Here is a 23,940-nt window from a genome sequence, read left to right as displayed (position 1 = left end):
GCTTCGAGCTGTAGCACCTTCTCAAGTTGCTCTCAGTTCTCTGGGCAACTCCCTACAATTATAATTTGCTCTCTGTACTGGTAGAGGGAATGTTCTTACAGGGAGTTCCCCATACCAATGAAATTGCAGGTCTAGACCAAGAAATGCAGTAAAATAAAAGTAACTCCTAAACTAAATATCAAGACCAACACTTTGAATATTTCTTTCTTAATCTCTGAGATAAATATTTGGTACAATATTATACCACCTTGTAACAATGATAAACATATTGACAATACCCAGAGTATCAGCCTTGAACTAAATAGCCATGAATAACATATGAAAATTATTTTTGTTAAGTATTTCAGTAACAGTAGAATGCTGAAACTGTAGTTAATGGAATGATCAGTTTGAGAATTTCAAAGCTTTACAAAGTATGCTATAATATTAAAGATAAACTAGGAGGTAAAGGTTAGGTATCAATTATTAAGTGCCTACTATGTACCAGCCATTCTTGCCCTCAAAGAGCTTACATTCTAAAGGAGGGCAGAAGATACAACATATTCACAGATAAGTAAATGTAGAATATATACAGAATAAATTCATAGTGATTGGGATGGTCTGTGCAAAGGCAGTGAGGCAGGAGATGCAATGTCCTTTATGAGAAGCAGCAAGCAGGCCCATTTCATTGCAATACACAGTAAAAAGAATACTGTACAATCTTCCTGGAAGCATAGAGTAGAATCTGATTGTGAAGGGCATTAAATGCTAAACAGAGGAATTAGTATTTATCCTAAACATCACACACACACACACACACACACACACCTCTCAAAGCTGCTTCTTAAATAACTGTGATGTAGTCAGACTTATGCTTGAGGACTCATCAATCAACTAATAAGTATTTATCAAGTGACTTCCTATGCGCTGGCACTGGGGATACAATACAAAGAATGAAACAAGCTCTACTCACAAGGAGATCACAGTCTAATGGGAGAAATAAGTACACATAAAAATATACAAAGTACAAACATCAAGTTAATAAATACAAATAAATACACACATATGTATGTATGCATGTATGTACTAGGTGTGTGTATATATATATGTATGTATATATTTTACATCTATATTTTTAATATATCTATATACGTATAAAATAAATAAACTGTGGACTTCCAGGACACATGATTAATTAGATAGTGGACTACATATTTTCTCTGATCCCCATGACCTTTCAGACCTCTTCAAAACAGAAATTATACACCAAAGATAAAGCAACTTAGGCTGTCTCCAAGATCCAGTACATCCAGAATGCAAAAGAAAGTTATAAAAAAAAATCAAGGAACTGACACCAACTCTGAGCTCACTCAGCACCTGTCTCACCCCTCCTACAGCATCTGCATCAAGTCTGCACTAGCAAATCCAAGGACACAATATAGGCTTACATCAAAATCAACCCCTGCGCTGTAGTCACCCCTCCCTCTTTCCAGTGCCAAGGAATCCCCAGCTCCAGGTTGTGGAAGTGCACTCAGGACTTGACAGCCTGCCTGGCAACAGCCATTCAGGAGCCTACTGCGGGGTTACGACCTGGAAGCACCAGTGCTGCGAAACCCTGAACTGGCAATGCCAGGAATAACAGGCTCTGAATTGCAGGCACTAGAGCATAAAACTAAGAACAAAGGAAGTAGGACAGGTCACCAGGAGAGAGAGAAAGAGAGACAGAGAGAGAGACAGACAGACACAGAGGGAGAGGGAGGAAGAGAGAGTGTGTATTTAGCGATGGGGTGGGGAAGGGAGGGAGACTGTGAAGCACTCAACCAATACTTAGAGAAAGAGGATGGCATCCAGCTGAGATCAGTTCTGACCACTCAAAAGTCAGCTGCGGAACAGATCTAGGCTGATGAATCGTGAATTGCCCAGGGTGGAAGGAGGCTGAGATGCTCTGAGATCCAGACGCCAAGGAAATCACGATCAAATCAAAGGGGCAGAGTCAGGAAATGAGTGATAACAAAAATGAGGAGGGTAAGAAACACAATCAAAAGCACCAAAGGTTTCAGGAAGATGATGAAATACAAGGTAGTTTGGAAGGAATGGCATTAGCAGACAAGAGGTATCAGGAAATACTTCAGTAAGTTGATGGTGCTTAAGCTATGCTTTAAAGGAAGTGAGACAGAGGTAAGGAGGCCCAGGGATCACCAGTAGAGAAACATGGATACAGGAGGAGTATAGCATGGGAGTAACAAAGAGAAAGAAGTCCAGTTTAGCTGGATCACAAAGTGCTGGACAGGGGAATAATAACTAGTGAGGCTAGACATTCAGGTTGAAGTTAGGTTGTAAGGCTCTTTAAAATCTAAACAAAAGTTTTATTTTATCCTAACACCAATAACTAATGTCACCGAAGTTTACTGAGTTGGGTGAGGACAAGGTGGGAGGGGGTGGAGTATCACAGTTAGACATGTGCTCAAGTAAAATTACTTTGAGCAGTCTGTAGGATGAACTGGAATGGAGAGAAACTAGAGGCAGCAAGACCAATTAGGAAGCTGTAGCAATAATTTAGCAAAAAGTGATAAGATCCTGAATTAATATATCTTTATGAGCAAAGAGAAGGGCTAGAAGCATGAGAAATTGTAAAGGAAGAAATGGCAAGATTTGGCAGTTGTCTACATAGGTGGTACGAGAGAGTGAAAAGTCAAGGATAAAGCCGAGGCTACAAATGCTGGGCAGCTAGTGGACAGAGTACTGGATGTGGAGTCAGGAAAACTCATCTTTCTGAGTTCAAATCCAGTCTTGGACACATACTGTGTGACCCTAGGCACATCACTTAACCCTGTTTACCTCAGTTTCCTCATCTGTAAAATAAGCTGGAGACGGAAAATGACAAACCACTGCATTATCTTTGTCAAGAAAACTCCAAATGGGGTCACAAAGAAACAGACATGACTGAACAACAACAAAAACAAACTCTGGAAATTGGAAAGATGGTGGTGCCTTTGACATAAAACAGGTAAGTTTGGATAAGATGAGGGTTTTGGGAAAAATATTATGAGTTGTTTTGAACAAGTGAGATTTGAAATGTTTAGAAAATTGGTAATGCGGGATTGAAATTCAGAGGAGATATATCTGGGAGTTATCAACATAGGGATAACCAAATTCACAGGAGGTTATGAGGTCACTGAAAGAGTATATAGAGAGAATTGTAGGAAGCCTTGGAAAGAGCTTTGTGGTATAACCAGTTAGGAAGCATGACATGAATAATGAGCCCGAAAAAGAATATTAATTTGGTAGCTGTGTGAAGGATGAAAAGGAAAAAGACCAAACGCATGGAAACCAATTAGGAGGCTACTGCAATTATCCAGGCAAGAGATGATGAACACTTAATTTGATGACTGTGGTATGAGTAGAAAGAAAAAGGACAGATGAGAGATGGTGAGGAGGTAGGGTCTACAAAACTTGGCAACTTGATGTGGAGGAGATAAACGTAAGTAAAAAGTTGAGGATGACTGCAAGGTTGCAAACCTAGGTGTTGGGAAGAATGGTGTCCTTGATAGAAAGGGAAGTTAGGAAGAGAGCACTTTACTGAACAAGAATGCAACTGAATTTTTTAAGGGAAAAAATATTGCCCCTGGCACCTGGGATGGCAGACTGAGAATGAAGTAAAAGTGAGTTCACTCACCAATGTCTTTTTGGACTAGTCCAAGGACAAGTGATGGGATATGTGAAGGGAACTAATGTGAGAGGTGGGATTTTGAATGTGTATAGGTAAGTATTCTCAGGTGCCAAGGGGAGAATCATATGGGACCCTTTTGAAAAAGACCATTATTTGGATAATGTTGTCCTGAACCAACGTTCTAGAGATATAGGAAGGAACCACAGGGGCAAACAATGGGGATGGAAAATGAGAGAAAAAGGTGGAATAAAGACTAGGCAGGGAGAAGAGTAAAGTAAAAGATGCTAAATATACTACAATATAAATGGAATCTTACTTTTGGTTACTGTAATTACAAATTGTGTTTTAAATAAAAATCTACGTGAAATCAGATTTTTAACTTAATTGCCTCTTTTTAAAAAAGTCTTAATTGTGATGAGCCTGACAGTACTGAGGAGAAGTTAGTCTACTGTATCACAATATCAGCAAATGCATACTTGAGATTAATAAAGCTGGAAATGTCTAATTTTAGATAACACAGCTCTACTAATCTGGGCTTTGCTTACCCAACAAAAACAATTGATTTGAAACTTTTTTTTCAGTTAATTGATTTATTTTTTTCATGACCTGGTTATTTTGATTATCAAGTGGACAGGCTGTCAAAACTCAGTACTCTACTTATCAGATGTTACCAATGATAAATTCTTCGGCAAACAACTTTATATCTCTATAATCTAATTTTTCCTTCTATTAAGTGGGGCTAACATAACACTTGACAACATCATTAAAGATAAATTAAAAACTACTAGACTATGACACAAATTGTAAATATTAACTGTGTATGCAATACTATATGCTATTTCTGATTTTGGTCATACCAGCATTATATTATTTATTAAGGCCCGTCACATGCCTATGATTGAACTCAATGCGACAGACTTAGTAAAATCCAACAGAGAACCATTGAGGAACTTACAAATCCCATTATTTTAAGCAAATGAAATTTACTGTAGGGATGACAGGAAAAAAAATTATATTACAGTGGCTAATTTTAAATGACGCATAGTGGTTTTGAAGCCAAACACATGTCTGGCTAGTTTTAGGATAATGGGATCAGATTAAAAATGAAAAGGACCTTACTGGTCACAAAGTCTAATACCCTCATTGTACAAATGAGGAAACTGAGGCCCAATTTTCAAATGGTACATTGGTATTTTAATAACTATGGAATTTTCTCTGCCTTACCTGTGTATCTGAAGATAAAGCTGATGTAGTGTGCAGCAGGAATCAGAGAGAAAAGGAAGAAATTCCTAAAATTTAAAAAATAACCTATTCATTTTCAATACTTACATATTTAATACATATGAATGATAGTAACATATACATTAAAAAACCAAAATGTGAAGTAAAATTCAGTCATAGATTTGCTGCATAAGGAATAAAAAACAGAGCCAGAGAAAAAAGACTAAGATACGAGAATACTTAATTAGATACAAAATAAGGAATTGCTTTTCCATTTCAATACATTATAACAGATTTACGTCTCAGACTAAAAAGATTAACTAAAAATAGAATAATGACAATTACAGACAACTTTTTAGGTGTTGTCATCATTATTATTTTTCTAAATGTTAAACTTCTAACAAAGTGGGGACATGAGGGACTTTAGTATATTAGGTTGAGTGGTAGTAGTTTTTCTAACCATATAGTATCTTCTCCCAAAGGTCCCAGCTGCTGGAACTGAGATAACAACAAACTGCAGGGACCCTAGAGCTACAACAACAGACTAGGGGAGAGAGACCAATCCAGGGTGGTGGCCTGCCCAGAATGCTAAATCGGAACACTTTGTGTGACACTCTCTGGCAAGTGTTCACAGGTTTCCAGCTCCAAAAAAGAATATAAGAAGGAAGTATACTGGCATCAATTATCAAACAGTTATTCTTTGCTCATGAGGAAAGAGTAACAGAAAGAGTAAAGCAAGACAGACAATAATCAAGATGAACAAATAGCACTAAAACAATTTCCTGCACAAAATGACACTTCTCGCTATAGCTCCTCTTTACCTTCCATACTTCCTAAGTGACAGGACCCCCAAAAGTTCCACCATTCATTGCTATTTTTCCCCAGGCAGACAGATATGGATATACGTTTTGTGGACCCCACCTCCTCCCTCTCCCTCTCCCTCTCCCTCTCCCTCTCTCTCTCTCTCTCTCTCTCTCTCAAATATATGTTTCCATATCTATCTATATATCCACACCTATCTATAGAGAAAGACATGTTGAAATGGGGTCCACAAAACTTGGCAATATGTATATATGTATGTATATATGTATGTATATGCATATATATACACAAAAATCTGAGGGAGAAAACACACATACTCTCATGCCCACAAAGATGAGATCTCAAAGGGAGAGGATGTGTGTGTATGTTAGTATTTGTGTGTATACGTATATGTATACATACACACAATTCCATTTCTCTCATCTTTTCTCATGGTTTCCATGATAACTTCTACTCTGAAGTCACACTTACCCCTTCATTTGCACTGCTACCAACCTAAATTGAGACCTCTTAATACCTCACAACTAGATTAACAAAACAGTCTCTGAGCAGTTCTCCCCATCCCATCCACCCTTCAACATGGCATGCAGAAACTAGTGGTATTCCTAAAACACCACTCTCACCATGTCACTCCCCTGCACAATAAACCACATTTTTTTCCTACTTCCTACAGCATTATTGAAATTCCTGTGCTCAGCTTTCATGATCATTCATAATAATCTGACCCCACCTAAGCTGTTGTTGTTCAGTCATTTTTCAGTTGTGTCCAACTCTTTATGACCCTGTTTGGGGTTTTCTTGGTAAAGATACTAGAATGATTTGCTATTTTCTTCTCCAGCTCATTTTACAGATGAGGAAAATGAGGCAAACAGAGTTAAGTGACTTGCCCAGGGTCACAGCTAGTATCTAAGGCCAGATTTGAACTCGAGTCTTCTTCACTCTATCCACTGAACCACCTAGCTGTCCAACACCTTACGTTTCCAACTTCATTTTCTACTACTCCCCAGGATTATGTCCCACAATCACTATGCCATGGTCATTACCTCCAAGATGTCACTTAACTTATTCCCTTTGCCTAAAATGCTTTCTTCTACCCTAAATCAATTCAATTCAAATCCTGCCCATCCTTCAAGCTTTTCCTGACTATTCCAGCACTCATTTTTCCTTCTGAACTTTCATTACAATTAGGATTATTACTATACAACCTATCACAATTGCAGTTGTTTGATACTGTTTCTTCCACTAAGCCCTTTCCTTCTACCTCATTATAGGTGAGGATCCTGGGTTCTTAAAAGGAATATGCTACAGAGTGCAAGCTATGGTAGGTTCTACCATGCTAGGAATCTTTGAATATGGTCCTAGGAATAGACTGTTCCAGCCTGACTAAATACAAAGAAGTTCACCACCAATAAATAATCTAGTTACTTGGCAATGAATGCTTTAACTATGACATTTATACAAAGACAAATAAAAAAAGGACCCCTTGTTCCATGTGGATCCCTTCTGCTGCTGTAGTGAAAGTGGCAGAGGGATGGAAAAGGGGGAAAAGGTTACTAACAATCAATTTTTAAATCGTCTTCTATTGAATATATTTTTTCATGTATGTTAAATCTTGTCTTCCCAACTAGGCCATTAGTTCCTTCAAGGCCAAAATGTCTTTTTATTTCTTTTATACCCTTCAAAAGAAGTTTTATATCTAACACAACACAGAATATAAATACATGTGATAGCCACAGCATTATAGATTTGGAATTGGAAGGAACACTATCTTAGGACTATAGAGTCTAGGTCCCTCATTTTACAAATGAAAGAAGTTAAGTGTCTTGATCACGAGTCACAAATCCATTATCTGAGGCAGGATTTGAACCCAGGTCTTCCTGATTCCAAGTTCAGTGCTTTATCCACTATGCCATGCTAGTCATCACACTAATAGCATAATCAATCTAAAGAAAATTTTTTTTTAGGACAGAAATGAATGAAAGCATAATCATTTAGAACTAAAAATAAGTCTTACCTTAGTGTAGTGCAAAAGGGAATTGGCAAAGAAACGACATAATTTAACTCTTTTCTGGAATAATTTGTTGTCAGCACTATCCTGTTAAAAATTAAAATGGAAGGAAGAAAATATAATAAGAAAAAATACTTATAAAGAGAATATTTTAAAAATTAAACTTCAATTCTCAGTGAAGATACCTAGAATTTAAAGTATTCCAAGGAATAGCAGTTTTCCACTAGATTTGCCCAAGTAACACGAACAAAGAAATACATACATTTTACAAACCATTGGAAAGGCTATACCTGAAAATCGCTCCTAAACAAAGTTTCATAGTGAACCGCAGGGGCTAATGCAAGTTTAGCTTTAGTACTCTGAATGGATGTAAAGCCCCATTTAGGGATAATGGTTGTCATATTTAACAGCATTAAATAGATGCATAGATTTAAAACAAAATAGCTTAATTGATAAGAGTTAAATTTTCATATATACTGTGGAGCCTGGCCTGGAAGAGAAAAAACAAGAATTCAATTCTGTTATGCCACTAATTGCGAGGTCTCAATAAATAACAAAATATACTAGCCTTGGTTTCCTTTTACATAAATTAAAAAAGATTGACTAGAATAGACTGTCTCTAAGCTCTCTTCTAGCTCAAAAATTCTAGGATCTATATGCAGACAATGGCTTGTATATATAGCAGACTTACACATAAATGGTCATCCTAGTAAGGTGGCCCTAGGAATTTTCCCTGCCCAATCCTCTTCCCTTTTTATTTTACCCTAGGGTTGACTGGAGAATGATCTATGATGGCAATGTAAATAGATGGTAGCAAGAGGCAAAGTGACAAAGAGCCCTGCCCAACCCCATCTTTCCCACCTCCATCCCCCCTTTCCTGAATCCATATATCACCATAGGTCATAACCAATGCCAAGTATCAGTAGGTGGTGGCAAGAAGAGAAGCCCAATCCTGCTGCTGCCATAGGATTCCTACCATTATTCTTTCTAAAAACTCTCAAATTCCACTGCTCCATTCTCATGCATGTACAAGAGAAAGGGAGGAAAATCCCATCTTGACACCACTGAAGGATCCCCATAGTGTATCTTTCCTAATCACCAACAACACAGGTGGGGCAAAGACAAGAAGCAATAGAAAAGAAAAAATAGGCAGGGTAAAACTGGTCTTTACATCATTTCTCTCTCTTTCCATTAGGTCTTCTTTCCCCTTACCCCTTACCCCCAAGCCTTCTTTCTAGCTCCAACCCCCTTCCATTTCTATCATCTCTCCACACCCCCTCTCCAAAGCCACCCTTAATGTTTTATCTACAGTACTTTAAGCCTTGATTCACTGGATCCTCCAACAGAGGCCTAGCACAGGAGTCCACTTCTACTGCCCAGCAGATGTGAAGAAAGGGAGAGCCTACTCCTAAAGAAGTGTGTTCCTGGCATCCCAAATTGGACTCTGAATGCATTTTCAGGTGGAAATACTTATACAATCACCTAGTTTAAGAAAACTCAAATTTTAAATGACCTTCTCCACAGTGAAAATATGGTTCATTTATTGCCACAGAAAGTTTTTTTTCTTGTTTAAATTAAGTATCTTTTATCAAAGTAAGTTTTACCTGTGTCCCTGACTGTGTCATCTGTTCAGCTAACTGTAAACAAGAATGGAAGAAGAAGAGAATGTCTTCACATAAGGCAGCAATTATATCTTTGTGCTTCAACTGACACTTTATCACAGACTGGTGCTTAACGCTCTGCCTAATTGGAGAAAGAAATTCAGCAGGTGATTAGCACAAATAAAACCTCATATAGTGACCTTACAGTCATAAAAACTTGTCTCTTCAGAGATCTAGAATTGGGCATCAGGGTCACAGGTATGAATCAGCACAAAGATACCCATGCTCACCCACACCACCCAAACTGGCACATGAAGCCACCCGCCCAAGATCTCAAGTGTCTTATTTTTCCAAAGATGGTTGGATTGTTTCTCCTCTGCTGCTTCAAAGGAGAGTTATCAAGGCTAATGAACAAAGAAATGCTGCAATCCAAACTCTTCCACACTGCTGCCAAAATAACATTCCTAAGGCAGAAATCGACCCATGATATTCCCTTGGGGAAAAAACCAAATGTATTTTTAGTGGTTCTTCACTGACTCTAGAATATAAATTCCCTAGCCTGCATTTAAAGTCCACCAGAATCTATTGTCTACCGACATTTCCAGCCTTTCTTTTTGCTCTTGGATGGTTTATTTGTTGGGCAATGGCTACAAAAGTCCAGGCTTTTTTTTTTTCTTGCTACTCCCCTTCATGAACTATTCTAACTTCATTTCAAGTCAAACTGGACTGGTTCCTCAAATTGGCATCGATGCATTTGTATGGGTTATTTCCCAAGCCCTTCCTCATCCCTGCATCTCCGAATGCTAGGGTTAGCTCAGGTGCCACCTCTTCCACAAAGTCTTCCCAGACTTTCCTGCACATATCCCAGTGGTTAGTATTCTCTCCTTTAATTGACCTTGCATTGCACTTACTTGTGCACATACTGTAACAATAAAACATAAGCTCTTTGAGGGCAAGGACTATTTCATTTTTGTCTTGGCATCACCAGGGCTCAGTACAGCATCCTGTATATAGCAGGCACTGAATAAGTGTTAAATTGTTGAATTAAAGTGAATATACAGTCGCTAGCACCCTAATAAATATTCCTTAAGTACCATTCCCTAGTACCTGTAATTTTAAAAGATTACATTAAGCTCTGACTTCTGCACATAAAGGGAAAAGTCAGAGAATAGTAACTAACAATCGAAAGTCTCATCAATTCTTTATTTTTTTACAAAACTATGATAGGTGATATCTAAATATTGAAGAACTGTGACTAAATGCTAATTTTTAAAATCACTTTTAAAAATTATTGGTTTTACTGTTAAAAATACATGGCAATTTTTATGTTTTATTACAGTCTCAAAATTCTACCTATTTCTGTAATTTTTTTTCCCCAATGGCACTGGAATTTGGCTCAGCAACAATAGACAAACTGTTATTTCACTGCCATAGAGGGAGAGGAGCCAATATTCTCAAAACTGAATTGGAGAAAAGGAGAGAAGATAAAGAGAATTAATTCTTTCTAAGGCAAGATCGATCCCATAACGGGAGAGTGTCAGAAAGCATCATATGAAAATTTAACTAAATTCAAGATATTTATTAAGCATTATTAAGTATGAGCCACTAAGGATATAAAGTTGAAAAATGAGACAGTATCTATCCTCAAGGAATTTAAAGTTTACAAAGGAGTCTATGACCTGAAAATAAATTAAGTGGTGGTACAGTAGGAGACATATGGCATGGACCTGGACAAATAGAGCAAAATGAAAGCAAGGAAGAGAGGTCTAAACAAAATGTTTTAGGAAAATGTGAATAAAGGAGAGGACACTTTCAGCTGAGGTAATAAAGGCCCACTGAGTCCAAGCCTCGAAGGAAGCAGAAGATTAGACAAGAAGAAGTAGCATCCAGGGCCTAGAGATAGATTGTACATATAGAGTGCAGCAGGTGGTGGAATGTTGAGTTTGGGGACTATTGGCCAAGATGGTTTGCCTGGAACATGGAGTTCCTGAAAAGGAGTAGTAGGAACTTAAAAAAAAGACAATTTGGAAGTAGATCCTGGAAGTTAGCCTTAAATGCCAGGCTACGGAGTCTGTATGCCATCTGACAAGTGTCAAGATACCATTAGGAGACACCCTGTTTTCCAAAGCTAAGGCCCAGCAAGCAAGCTGCACCCTGAGCTTAGCATAACAACTATCCTTTGTACTCACTCTCTGGATGCTCTCAGCCACAGCAAAATCCCAGAACTGTTTCATATAATTATTGTATTGCTTTGACCAACACCAGGTGTTCTCTGAGCTTGGACAAACACTGCACAAGTTATGGTCATGAAGCCCTGCTATGAATCAAACTTGTCTCATTGTCGCCATAACCCCTCACTGTCAGGGCTACAGCTCGCTGCGTACCCACTGATAGAAGCATTGAGATTTGGCCACACTAGAGCATGTTCCCCCAATGTGCGTGTGTGTGTTGGGGGCCCATGTGTGTCTAATTTGCCTCCTTGCTTGCAAGCCATTTCTCTCACTTTGAAATTAAATTTCTGTTTTATACCTGATTCTCCTGCCATCCACAGGTTAGAGGCCGGTTCAGTCAGGTTGACATAGGCAATGGGAAGGCAGTGAAGTTTCTTAAATAGGGCAGTGACATGGTAAGACTTGTGTTTCAGGAAAGTTATATTGGCAGTTTTGCGAAGGATGGGTTGAAGAAAAAAATAGATTTGTAGTTCAGGCAAGAAGTGATAAGTGCCTACATTAGAATGGTGTCAGTGTCAGTGGAGAAGTGGGAATGGATACAAGTGATCCTGTGGAAGTGGAATAGGTTGGGATTTAGGAACTAACTAGACATGGAGGAGAGGGAGATGAAGAATCAAAAGAAGACTGAAAATCCAAACCTTGAAGATGGTGAGTAATTTAAGGAAGCAAGTATAGACTATTCTTTTTAGGGAGTGTAGCAGTGAAAGGGAGGAGAAACAGAGGACAGTCACCTAAGAGATATAAGGATCAAAGGAAGGCTTTTTGAAGATAGAGGAGACTTGATCATGTTTGCTAACATGGGAAAATCAGACAGTAGATAAGGGGAAGGAAAGAATGACAACAAAGACTGATGGGGAAAGCACCTGAAGGAGACATTAAAAAATTCTTCATAAACTATTCAACTAATACAACTTTTAGATAAGTAAAAACAAAGAACAAAATACATACTTAATTATGAACTTCCAAGTATTGGCATGAAAAGCTTGGTCCATATCAGAAATAACAGAGCAGATATCCAAAACCGAATGAATAACTACAAAAAAAAGGTAGTAGAATAATCATTAAATATAAGCTTACTTACTGGATGAGTTTCTATTCTAGTAAAAAGCATCTGCTGACAAAAGTTCACCAATTATTAAATTAAAGGTAGTTAAGACTGTGTAAAACAATTAGTTTAAAATCTTCTATTTATTTAAAATTTTCAACTCTAGGAAACTAATTTTTAAGGAAAGGGGAGACAAAAACAGCTATTTCATTGCTTTTCTGCAGTTCTTAATTACCCTTCAACTCATAATACATTAATAAAGCTCCTTCTCTCTTATGAGCTTTGATTTGACCCAAGTAGCTCCTCTACGAGTCTCTACCATGGCTGATCAACAGTTCTACAGTTTAGAGTTGCCTGTGACCCTGAGACACTAGGTGACTTGCCCAGGATTACAGCTCCCTCTGTGAGAGGCAGGATGTGAACTCATGCTGTCTTGACCACAAAGTCAGCCCTCTATCCTCAACTCCATGCTAGGTCTCAAAACCTTATTTTCAAGAGTATTTAATAAGGAAAGGAACCCCAAGCAGAAAAGATCAAATACACAGATAAGGAAAAAAACCAAACATCTGTACCATTCGTGTAATGTTCCTACTCTCCCAAGCACTAACTCATTCTACATGCCTCTACTGCTCACTCCATACTGTTTTCCTTAGTCCACTCTCTGACGATATTGGGTCTCCTCAAAATAATACCTAGCAGGGGTTCTTAACCTTTTTTTTTTCACATAGACCCCTCTGAAAGTCTAGAAAAGCCTACGGATCTTTCTCAGAATAATGTTTGTCAACCTACATTCTTAATTGAAGGATATCCTAAATTTCAGTTGGAGGTTCTTGGAAATTACAATTTTTTTTCCCTAAGTTCATAGACCCTTTGGGTATGGAAGCAAAGAAGGGATCTATGAACCACAGGCTAAGAATCCCTGCTTTAACTCTAACTTCTGTCACATTGCTTTCTCACTAGCTACCACTCTAAAATTCCTTCTGAGGCTTCATGTTGTGGTCTAGATTGGCCAGCCTTCATTCCCTGTGGTTTATATCCCTGACTTATGGACTACCTGGCCAGATGAGTTCATCTCCCCCTACCCTCCACTTTTCAGATCCCTTCTGTGTGTTGTCTTCCCTCACTAAAATGTAAATTCCTTGAGGGCTGGAACTGTCTTTCTTTTTTGCTTTTATCTGCATCCTGGGTGCTTTGCACAGTGCCTGCCACGTAGTAAGCACTGAATAAATACTTGTTTCTTTTCTTCTTTTTTCACATCCTCTCTCTTAAATATTTTTCATCTCTTCTCTATCAGCTCTCTCACATCCTTTCTTCTGATTACTTGCCCCATTCTGCCACTACCTCATTTCTCTCCTCAGTGACAAACTTTTTGAAAAAGTTATCCATACCTGATGACTCCATTTTGGTCAAGATTGTTTTTATGCCTGGAATGGTCTTCGTCTTCTGCTTGGCCCGTTAAATTCTTACCAGTTCTTCAAAGTCCAACCCAGATGCCACCTCCTCTAGTAAGCACCCCCTGACTAATCCCTCTCACCCTCTCCAGTCAGCGATTCCCTTCCTTCTTCAGACCTCATGTAGCATTTGTTTGCATCACCCTAATACACTTTTATTCTTGGCATTATAGTCATCTACAAGTGTGTCCTGTTCCTCTTCTATGGAAGCAGGGACTGTATCTAAACTTTGCATGTCTCCAGAACTTTGCACAGGGCTCTCTACATAGCAGCTGAATTAAATGAGGTACACAGATTATCACTTATTGACAAGAAAAATAAATTTAAAATATTATCCAATGATATTTAAGGTATTCCATACTTACATTGAGAGTCTAAAGAAAAGATCATCTTTATTACAGTGGTAAGTAACTTTATACTGTTAATATAAATGGACAAATTTTGTCTGCACACCTGATACCATATCTGAAATATCTTCTTCTACCACTGAAGCGTCCATACAGACCATATCAAGCAGTTCCATTAAGTGCTTCTGAAGGGAATAAGCCTCCTTGAAAAGAGCCTGAAGAAGATCTGAAACCAGGTGCAATCGTCCAGAGTACACAGAGTCACTATTCTGATTACAAGTAAACAAGAGAGAAAACAAATGAGAAAAGGTTCCAAGTTCATTTTGCCAGCTAGAGGTGACTTAGCATAGTAGACAAGGGGCTGCTTCAGAGGCTGAAGACCTTGTTTCAAGCTAGCTAGATACACACTGGCTGGAGGACCCTGGGAAGCTGCTCCTGGACAGTAAGTTACAGAGAAGGGCTGACGAGAATTGGTAAAAGGAATGATGTCACCTCTAGTCTCTCCCTAGCATGCTGCCAGCAATTGAAAGCACTTGGCTTTTTTTTTCCATTAACTAACAGAATGCTCTTTTTTAATGGTATGTAATATGTTATATGTTTCATAGGTCCAGAGTTTAACTGGAGGAAGGTATTTATGTTGCAGTGCTTTCAATGAACTCAAGCTCCTTTAACACCAGCATTTTCCCAGTGATGATAAGTGGCTATAAATCACAAAATATCATGATTTTAGAATAATCGAATTTGCAGATGACCCAAAAGACAATGAAAATATATAGGGTGAGTATAACTAAAAGTGGAATACATCAACAGAAAGGGAGTTAGGCTGCTTACATAGAAAGTGGAAGGGACAACAGATAGTGCAATCATTGTACTGGTATCTATGACCTCCAGAGAATTAGACAGAATGAAAATTGTCAGGCTGTTTGATTTTCCTCATGTCCTTTTACCTCAGGGTCTATACCAGTTCTAGGACTATTGAAGCTACCTGGAATGTAGATATAAATCGAGGAAGGTCAAGATATTTCCTTTTGAGCAAGGGTTCTTAACTTTTTTTGTATCATGGACCCACTTGGCAGTCTAGTAAAACTTACGGGCCCTTTCTTAGGAATGTTTTTAAATATATAAAAACACAATACACAGGATTACAGAGGAAACCAATTACAGTATGTTGAAATAAAGATGTAATTTTTTTCCCATCCAAGTCCATGCACCCCAGGCTTAGAACTCTTCACACTTTAGAAGTAAATGTTCTTGATTCATTTTCTCCTAGAATGTATCTATAGCTAAACATAAATCGCTATCATTTTTTCATAACAATAAGATTTTTAATGACTTTTTTAGTCAACATAAATGCAAACACTCCCCGCCTCCCAAAAAAAAAACAGCTTGCTGCAAAACAAAAGGGCATAAAGGTATCCTATGGAGCACGCATCTAATTTGGCTGGGTTGGATAAAATGCCAAATGCCATTTTTCCTGGTAGATCAGTCACTTCCACTTGTAAAATTCTAAGATTCTAATGCCTACCCACCTAATATTCCTTTAGCTAATAAATTCAGAATTGCAGTTATTACCCACCTTGCAATGTACAAATGTGCTCTTGATTACATGAAGGACCGAAGAGGGGAGGCTGTGTATATTCTCTAGAACTATGGATTTCTGCAGAGCACAAACATGTTGTACACATCCTCTAAGGGCTCCTAAGAGTTGCACCATTGACTAGAAATAAGGAAAAACATTAAATGATAAGTGCTCTAAATATATGCATGTGAATTTCAAGTTGGTCTTGCTATATTATATCATTTTTTTTTTCAGGCAAGGTAGGGCAAATTGAGTCCAGTTCAGCAAACACTATTAAATCTCTCCTATTTTCAAGGGGCTATGCTAGGGCCTAAGAACATGAAGACAAAAATTAAACTGTTCCTGCCCTCAATGAGCTTACATTCTACTGGGGAAAGGGAGCAGGAAATGGAAAATGTACACAAATAAGAAAATATGAAGTTAACTTCAGGATATACACAGAGAGAGAAAGGAGAATACATATAAAAACACAACTATGAATACTTAATGTCAAACATTTCTACATCAATATTTACAATCTCTAGGAACTAAATTTCAAACTTTGCATTGGTACTGTTGGTTATTAGTAATACATAAAGAATATCCATCAAAACAGTTATAGTGCTGAGAAGCATTTTTATCTGAAAGATTTCTCTGTAGTCTTCTCACCCTAGAAGATCCCTGTGGTCCATCTCTGTGAGTTCCTTTCCATTCCAGGAATCTCCATTTTGAGGAAAGGCCTGGGCCAGCCCTATGTCACTCCTCTCAGCTGTGCTACTGCGTCTCCAGATTCCTCTTCCATGCTCCACTCAAGTACCTCTGCCACCCCACCTGCCTTGATTTTCAACACCCTTTTATGTGCTGTCTTCCTTTACTAGGATGTGAGCTCCCTGGAGTCAGGTACTGTCTTTTTTTGGCTTCTATTTGTATTTCCAGTGCTTACTACAGTGTCTGGCATATAGTAAATGCTTAATAAATGCTTGCTGATTTGTTGCCTTATCTACATAATCTTTTAAACTCTTCTCCCCTTAACCAAAAGGATTTTACTTACTTGTAAAATATTCCTTAGTGTAGCCTGGAGTTCTAAATTTTGGCTGGATAACTCTCTTGCCTGACTGGATAAATCATACATCATACCATCAAATAATTTTACAGTCTGTGGAGGCAAAGAAATTTGTACTGAATGACAGAAACCTCTAGAAAATGACTCAATTTCAAAAGAACATAAAATAGCATACTTTGACTTTGTCTATTTACTTAACACTGACAACTTCCATAATTTAGAAAAATATTACATACTGCTACAACTTCTATGGAAGAACAAACACAGAATCTGAAATTACCCTAGCAGTACTAAGGCATGTTTTCTATATCAGCCATAAAACCATTTTTCTAAAATCCAGTCTTTATGGTGGAGAAATTAAAAATGCTGGTTTTTCTACTGGTTCACCATAATGAAGATATAGATTTAAAGCTATTTTTCTCTAATAATAATGAATAAGTTTGTGCCAAACTGTCTATCCAACTATTCTATTTGATTCCCTATTTCATATACATACATATTCTCTTTCTCTCTCTCAAAACAGCTGATCAGCACTGGATGCTCAGAATGGGCTATGCAACAATTTCTTGTGGGATACTGTGCCTAGGCTTAAGAACATGGCCTCACATTTGCACTATCATCTCTCTGAATGAACTAGACCAGACTATGGAACAAAAACAAGGAAGTGATGACTGTTAAAAAAAATTTAGATTTCAAGATGGTATTAAAGAGCCTACTTTGAACCATATAGCTGTATTACAGATAATCATATATAAAATCTGTTTAAGCTACAAACTTACTACTATGCTTTTTGGGGCTAAGGTAACTTCTGAGAAATTAAATCTGTCAAGTGGTTAAATTTTCCTAATTTCCCAGCTTTTTAAATTGTTGTTGTTGTTCTTAAGGATTTATTTTAAAGATTCAGATTGCTTTTCTCCCCAGGCAATGGAATTTCACAATTATCATTAAAATACATGAGATAAACAAAACTAATGAATTTAATTACTACATTATCAATCCTGAATTCTGAATTTTCATTGGTTATTTAAACAACAGGTATCAAAATTTTTCTGAGTAAAGGGCACATGGACTAATAAAGTAATTTTGCTAATAATTTTCTAAATTCCCTGGGGCACTGAGAGGTTAAGTGATTTGCCCATGTCACACAGCTAATATGGATCATAGTCAGAATATGAACCCAGGTCTTACTGATTCCAAGGCTGTCTCTCTAATGGTTGATACTCAATATAAATATATTCTCAATTTAAAGCTTTCCTTCTTTTATTTGGTTTGTAAACATACAATACTATCCATAAATGTCATACCTTTGGTAATATTTGTGAAAAAAATGACTGTTCCAATGCTAAGTAGTTGATATGAGGTAGAAACATTTCTGTAAGAATCTTGAGAACTCCTATAAGGTGAAAGATTTGCATACTTTTATGAAAAGATTTTTCAAAGTCAGTAAAATTATGGCAGAGACTACAGTATATTAATATATGGAAGAAAAACTCAAGCATAGGTTATATTTTTTTCAAAATCACTGTTATTGATGTCTTTTCTTTTTATATCACCTCCATTATACAATGTATCACTCCCCTCCAATCCCTTTCCATGAGCTACTTCTTATACAAGAATAAAAAGGGTTAAAAAAAAACCACCCAGCAAACCTAATATATCAAAAAACTCTGATGTCATATGCAGTGTTCCACATCCATGGTTCCCCACCTAAATAAAGTAGAAGGGAAAGTGCTTTCTCATCTTTCTTTGGGGCCAAAGTTGGTCATCATAATTTCACAACATTCAGTTTCAATTTTTGTTGTTCTTCTTTCCATCTACATTGTTGTAGTCATTATGTGTATTGTTTTTAGTAGTCATTATGTATATTGGTCTTACTTCATTTTGTATCAATTTAAACAAGCAAAATACAATAAACATTTAGGACCTACTATATGGCAGGCCTTGTGCTAAGCACTGAGAAAAAGAAAGTGAGTCCCTGTCCTCAATTAGTTTACAATCTAAAAAGGGAAGACAATACACAACAGGAAGTTGAATGGGGGGAGCAGGCAGGGGATAATGATGGGAAAGTCAAAATCAAGCAGAGATGCTGGTATAAAATGAGGAGTTGGCTGGGAATTAAGCCCTCTACAAAGGGAGGCAATGGGCACAATCTTTTGCTCTGCCCTTCCAGGCATCCAATCACAAAAACAGAGGCAACTGAGGGTACAAATGGGTATGAGTAGGAAAACTAAAGAAATCTCCATGATGATGAGCTCCCTGGTGATGAGCTTATTGGGAGAGAGAGGAGAGGTAATGATGATAGGTTAGAAACCAAGCAGAAGCAAATAAGCAGGAACCAAACAAATCTTTCCATAATTCTCTGTATTCATCATATTTACCATTTCTTATAACACAGTAATATTCCATCATTACATTTATGTATCACAATTCATTTAATCATTCCCCAGAACATGGGCATCTACTTTTAAGTATTATCTAAAAAATATTTTCAATTTAAAATGTCAAGAATAGCTATTTACCCATTCTTAGATCTATTAGGTAACTGAAACCAGAGTGATGTGCTTCTAGAGAAAGTGTTTCCTTCTTGTCAAACGGAGTTATGCAAGTAAAGAGACTAAATTGTTAATACTTTTTAACCCAGCCACCCCAATACTGGAGATACACCTCAATCAATCAACAAGTAGCTATTAAACACCTACCATTTGCCAAGCACAGTGCTAGGCACTGTGGATACAAGAACAAAGAATAGAATTATCCCTAAATTGCAAGGAGCTGACATTATAATGGGGGCAACAACAAATACATAGTGCAAATATAAAGTAAATAAATACAAATATAAACAAAGCAATGAAATGCAAGACAGTTTGGGGAGGGGGGGTACTAGCATTGGGGGATCAGGAAAAGATTCTTGAAGAAAATGGAGTTTTAGCTCCAGAGGCTGAAGTGAAAAGGAAGTATGTTCCAGGCATGGAGGCCCACGAGTACAAAGGCAGGGAGGTAGGAAATGGGGTGTAGTATGTGGGGAAGAGACAAGTTCAGTTTGGCTGAATTATAGAGACCAAGAAAGACAGCAATGTCCAATGAAGCTGGAAAGACAGGTTGAGGCCAGGTATTGTACAGCTTTAAAAGCCAGACAGAGAAATTTAAATTTTATCCTTGACAAGACAGGAAGCCGCTGGAGTTTTCTTTCTTTCTTTTTTTTTAACCTTTGGAGGCAATCAGAGTTAAGTGACTTGCCCTGGGTCACACAGCTAGGACGTGTCAAGTGTCTGAGGTCAATTTAAAGTCAAAGTCCTCCTGACTCCTGGGGGCCGGTGCTCTATGCACTGCACCACCTAGCTGCCCCTACCATTGGAGTTTTCTGAGTTCCAATATATACCAAATATTCATAGTAGCACTCTTTGTGCTAGCAAAAAACTGAAACAAAATATTTTGAGAGGTCAAGGAGAATTAAGACTTGGATAAAGTCACTGATTTGTAAACCAGGGACACATTGGTAATATTTCAGAGAAGAGTTTCAGAAAAGTGGGGGACAAAAACTAGACTATTAAGGGTTGAAGAATGAATAGGCTGTGAGCCAAGGAGTACAGACCCTCAAGCTACCCATCTTAGAGCTCTCCATCTTGCAAAGCTCGTACCCTTTATCTCATTCCCTCCTACTTTCTAGACTATCAATTTTTCCCTTTTAAGTCTTCAATTTCAATTAGATTTAGCTCAATACTTTATACCACATAACTATAATATGCTCAAATGGTTATATGATCTGACTATTAAAAGTCACACATCATAAAAACATTAGGAAAAACGACAAGGGTACAACTATGGCTAACACTGTAGCTATATCTGAGGAAGAATTCTTAACCAATCAAGAGATACAAGTAATCAGAAAAAAAATAAAATAGACATTTTCAATTTCATAAAGCTGAAAATAATTCGCATGAACAAAAATCAATCTAACCAGGATAAGAAGGGAAGGGGGGGGAGACAACAAAAAAACTTTGCATATAATACCTCTGATAAGGATCTTATCACCATATTACATATGGAAGTAAATATATAGAAAGCCAAAAGTCATTCCCTAATGGAGAGTGGTCAAAGGCTATGAATAAATAGTTCTCAAAATGACTATAGACTATTAATAACCACATGAAAACTGTATCAGTTTAATTAATTTACTTAATTATTTAAGAAATGAAAATCAAAACAATTTTGAGGTTACTTTTCACAACCAGAAGATTGGCAAAAATCACAAAAGATGACAATACTCAATGCTGGATGAATCATGGAATGACGAACACACTAAGGAGAGCTGTGAATTCACCAAAGAATTCTGGAAGGTAAATTAAGATTATTCAGTAACTAAAATGTCCATAACCTTTGACCCAGAGATCCAACAGCTAGGCATATAGCCTAAGGAGGTAAATGGTAAAAAGGACAATTATATACCAAAATATTCATATCAGCACTATTTGTAGAGACAAAAAACTGAAAACAAAATCAATGGTCAATGACTGGGGAATGGCTAAGCAAATTTGTGGTACTTTCATGTAATGGAATATAAGAAGCTGTGTTATAAAAATAATATAAAGAATACAGAAATCATGGGAAGACTTACATGAACTGATGCAAAAAGAAGTAAGCAGTACCAGGAAAATAACATACAAAACGACTATAATACTGTAAGTAAAAAGGACAACAATAAAAAACCATACCACCATTTTGTGGAATTACAATAATCCAACTTGACCCTCCAAAAGAGAATACACTTTCCTACCTTCTTTGAAAAGGTAAGTGTCTAGCGATGTAAAATACTGAATTTACCACAGCACTTGTTTGATGCGTTAATTCTGCTCAACTGGTTTTCCAGTGGTGTTTTTTGCCCTCATCCCCCCTCTTTGTTAATTGTTTGCTCTCCTGGAGGAGCATAAGGCAAAAACCATTCTGCATAAAGTTATACAGACAGTTTTATCATAACAAAAATAATGAGATGTAGAATCTAGACTTCACTGACACCAAAATTAAGAATTACACAATCAAGACATTCTTACTTACGTATGTGATCCTTCCAGTTATCAGAACACTGATACATAGAGTAAACTAATTAAGGAACACCTACTATAATTTGAAATAACCACCACTTTGAAAATAGGTTTTCCAACAACCTGAAAATATCAGTCATTTCAATAAGAACCTTTCTTGGAATTCAGTGTCATATATATATGTGTGTGTGTGCGTGTGTGTGTGTGTATATATATATATACATATACACATACATACATACACACACATATATGTATATATATATACACACACATATATACATACACACATAAACATATCACATACACACACACACACACAAATATATTTATTGAACACTGGAAATTTTCTTAGTACAGACCTCAACCAAAATCCTGTCTATAAACACAGCGTGAACAAAATCAAGTCAATTTAGCATGAAGTCACTGGTTACTTAGTGTACAGGTATTTGTTACTTTTTCTTATTGTAAGATTTGAAATTAACTCCCAGTTAACATGTAAATCAGAAACACGTATTTAGAACTAGAAAGAAACTTAGAGATTATCTAGTTCAACCCCTTCATTTAAAAGATGAGGAACCTGAGGCCGAGAGATTAAGTATTAAGTGGCAATGTCTAGATAGTTTTATACAGTGTAACTCAGATCCAATACCATAGTATAAAATTTCACCTCTTTGGGGGGGTGGAGCCAAGATGGCAGCTGGAAAGCAAGGACTTGCTTAAGCTCCTCCCCAGGTCTCTCCAAAAACACCTATAAAAAATATGAATTGGTCTCAGGCCATGGAAGAGCTCAAAAAGGATTTGGAAAAGCAAGTAAGAGAAGTAGAGGAAAAATTGGGAAGAGAAATGAGAGTGATGCAAGAAAACCATGAAAAACAAGTCAATGACTTGCTAAAGGAGACCCAAAAAAATACTGAAGAAAATAACACCTTAAAAAATAGACTAACTCAAATGGCAAAAGAGCTCCAAAAAGCCAATGAGGAGAAGAATGCCTTGAAAGGCAGAATTAGCTAAATGGAAATAGGGATAGTGAGGTAAACTATTAAATAACAAGGCTTCCCTCACCCAATAATCAAGAATCTGGGCTTCAAATGACCTGGGTTCAAGTTCCAGCTCCAACATTTAGAACTTATGTGACCTCAAGACAATTACATAACCTCTCAAATTCCATTCTTTGATTTATAAAAAGAGTTAAATACTTGCGATACTTTACAAGGTTGTTGTAAATTATAAAGTAGCATATAAGTTACTATTATCTTCACTGAATTCTTACACACACTGGATCCTAAACCAAAATCAACATTATCCTATCAAATTCTAGTATTTAGCTAACCATCCAAATGCATTTGATTTTTAGTTTTAAGATTGTTTTTCTTGTACCTTCTCATATTATAAAACCTACTTTGGAGAATACTTTTCTGTTGAAAATTTGAAGACGTGATCATAGATTTTAAAGCTCAAAGAGCCCTTGGAGTTCTTGGGATCATATATAGGTGGAAGGGGCCTTAAAGGCCATCTAAGATGATTGTAACCCCCTCGTTTATGAAGAATTGAGACCCAGAGCTGGCTGTTATTTCACACAGCTAAAGAGTTTCTGAGATGGGATTCCTCACTTCAAACCCATCTAGGTCAAGCTCCTCAATTATACAATTAAAGAAAATCAGTACCAGCGAGGTTAAGTGAGTTTTTCAATTGACATAGGTGGTCATCTGAGCACTGTTATAATTTTTCAGGTAATTTACATGTACAGAAATGTTTCTATAAAATATTCATATAATTATTGGGTTTTTTTTAAGTTGTTTTAGTCTTGTCCAACTCTTCGTGACCCCATTTGGGGTTTCCTCGGCAAAGATACTGAAGTGGTTTGCTCTTTCCTTTTCCAGCTCATTTTACGGATGAGGAAAC

At 37.1% G+C, this 23,940-nt stretch overlaps 1 protein-coding gene across 1 annotated transcript in view; it reads right to left on the bottom strand.

Annotated features, from left to right (window-relative positions):
* The window catches only part of C4H1orf112 (chromosome 4 C1orf112 homolog), a 68,068-nt gene extending 45,986 nt beyond the window's left edge, over positions 1–22,082 (bottom strand). The window contains exons 1-9 of the mRNA XM_036753468.1: positions 22,049–22,082; positions 18,301–18,389; positions 16,985–17,089; positions 15,952–16,092; positions 14,482–14,644; positions 12,481–12,565; positions 9,305–9,443; positions 7,707–7,787; positions 4,874–4,938 (exon numbers count right to left, since the gene is read on the bottom strand). Of these exons, the coding sequence (XP_036609363.1) occupies positions 4,874–4,938; positions 7,707–7,787; positions 9,305–9,443; positions 12,481–12,565; positions 14,482–14,644; positions 15,952–16,092; positions 16,985–17,089; positions 18,301–18,366 (845 nt within the window). The 5' untranslated portion in view covers positions 18,367–18,389; positions 22,049–22,082. The remainder of the gene's footprint in view (positions 1–4,873; positions 4,939–7,706; positions 7,788–9,304; positions 9,444–12,480; positions 12,566–14,481; positions 14,645–15,951; positions 16,093–16,984; positions 17,090–18,300; positions 18,390–22,048) is intronic.
* Between the last annotated feature and the right edge of the window lie 1,858 nt (positions 22,083–23,940).

This window comes from Trichosurus vulpecula, chromosome 4 (genome assembly GCF_011100635.1).
Source record: "Trichosurus vulpecula isolate mTriVul1 chromosome 4, mTriVul1.pri, whole genome shotgun sequence".
NCBI classification, from domain to species: domain Eukaryota; kingdom Metazoa; phylum Chordata; class Mammalia; order Diprotodontia; family Phalangeridae; genus Trichosurus; species Trichosurus vulpecula.
Note: the sequence above shows the minus strand (reverse complement) of the source record. Positions and strands in the feature narration are given on the sequence as shown.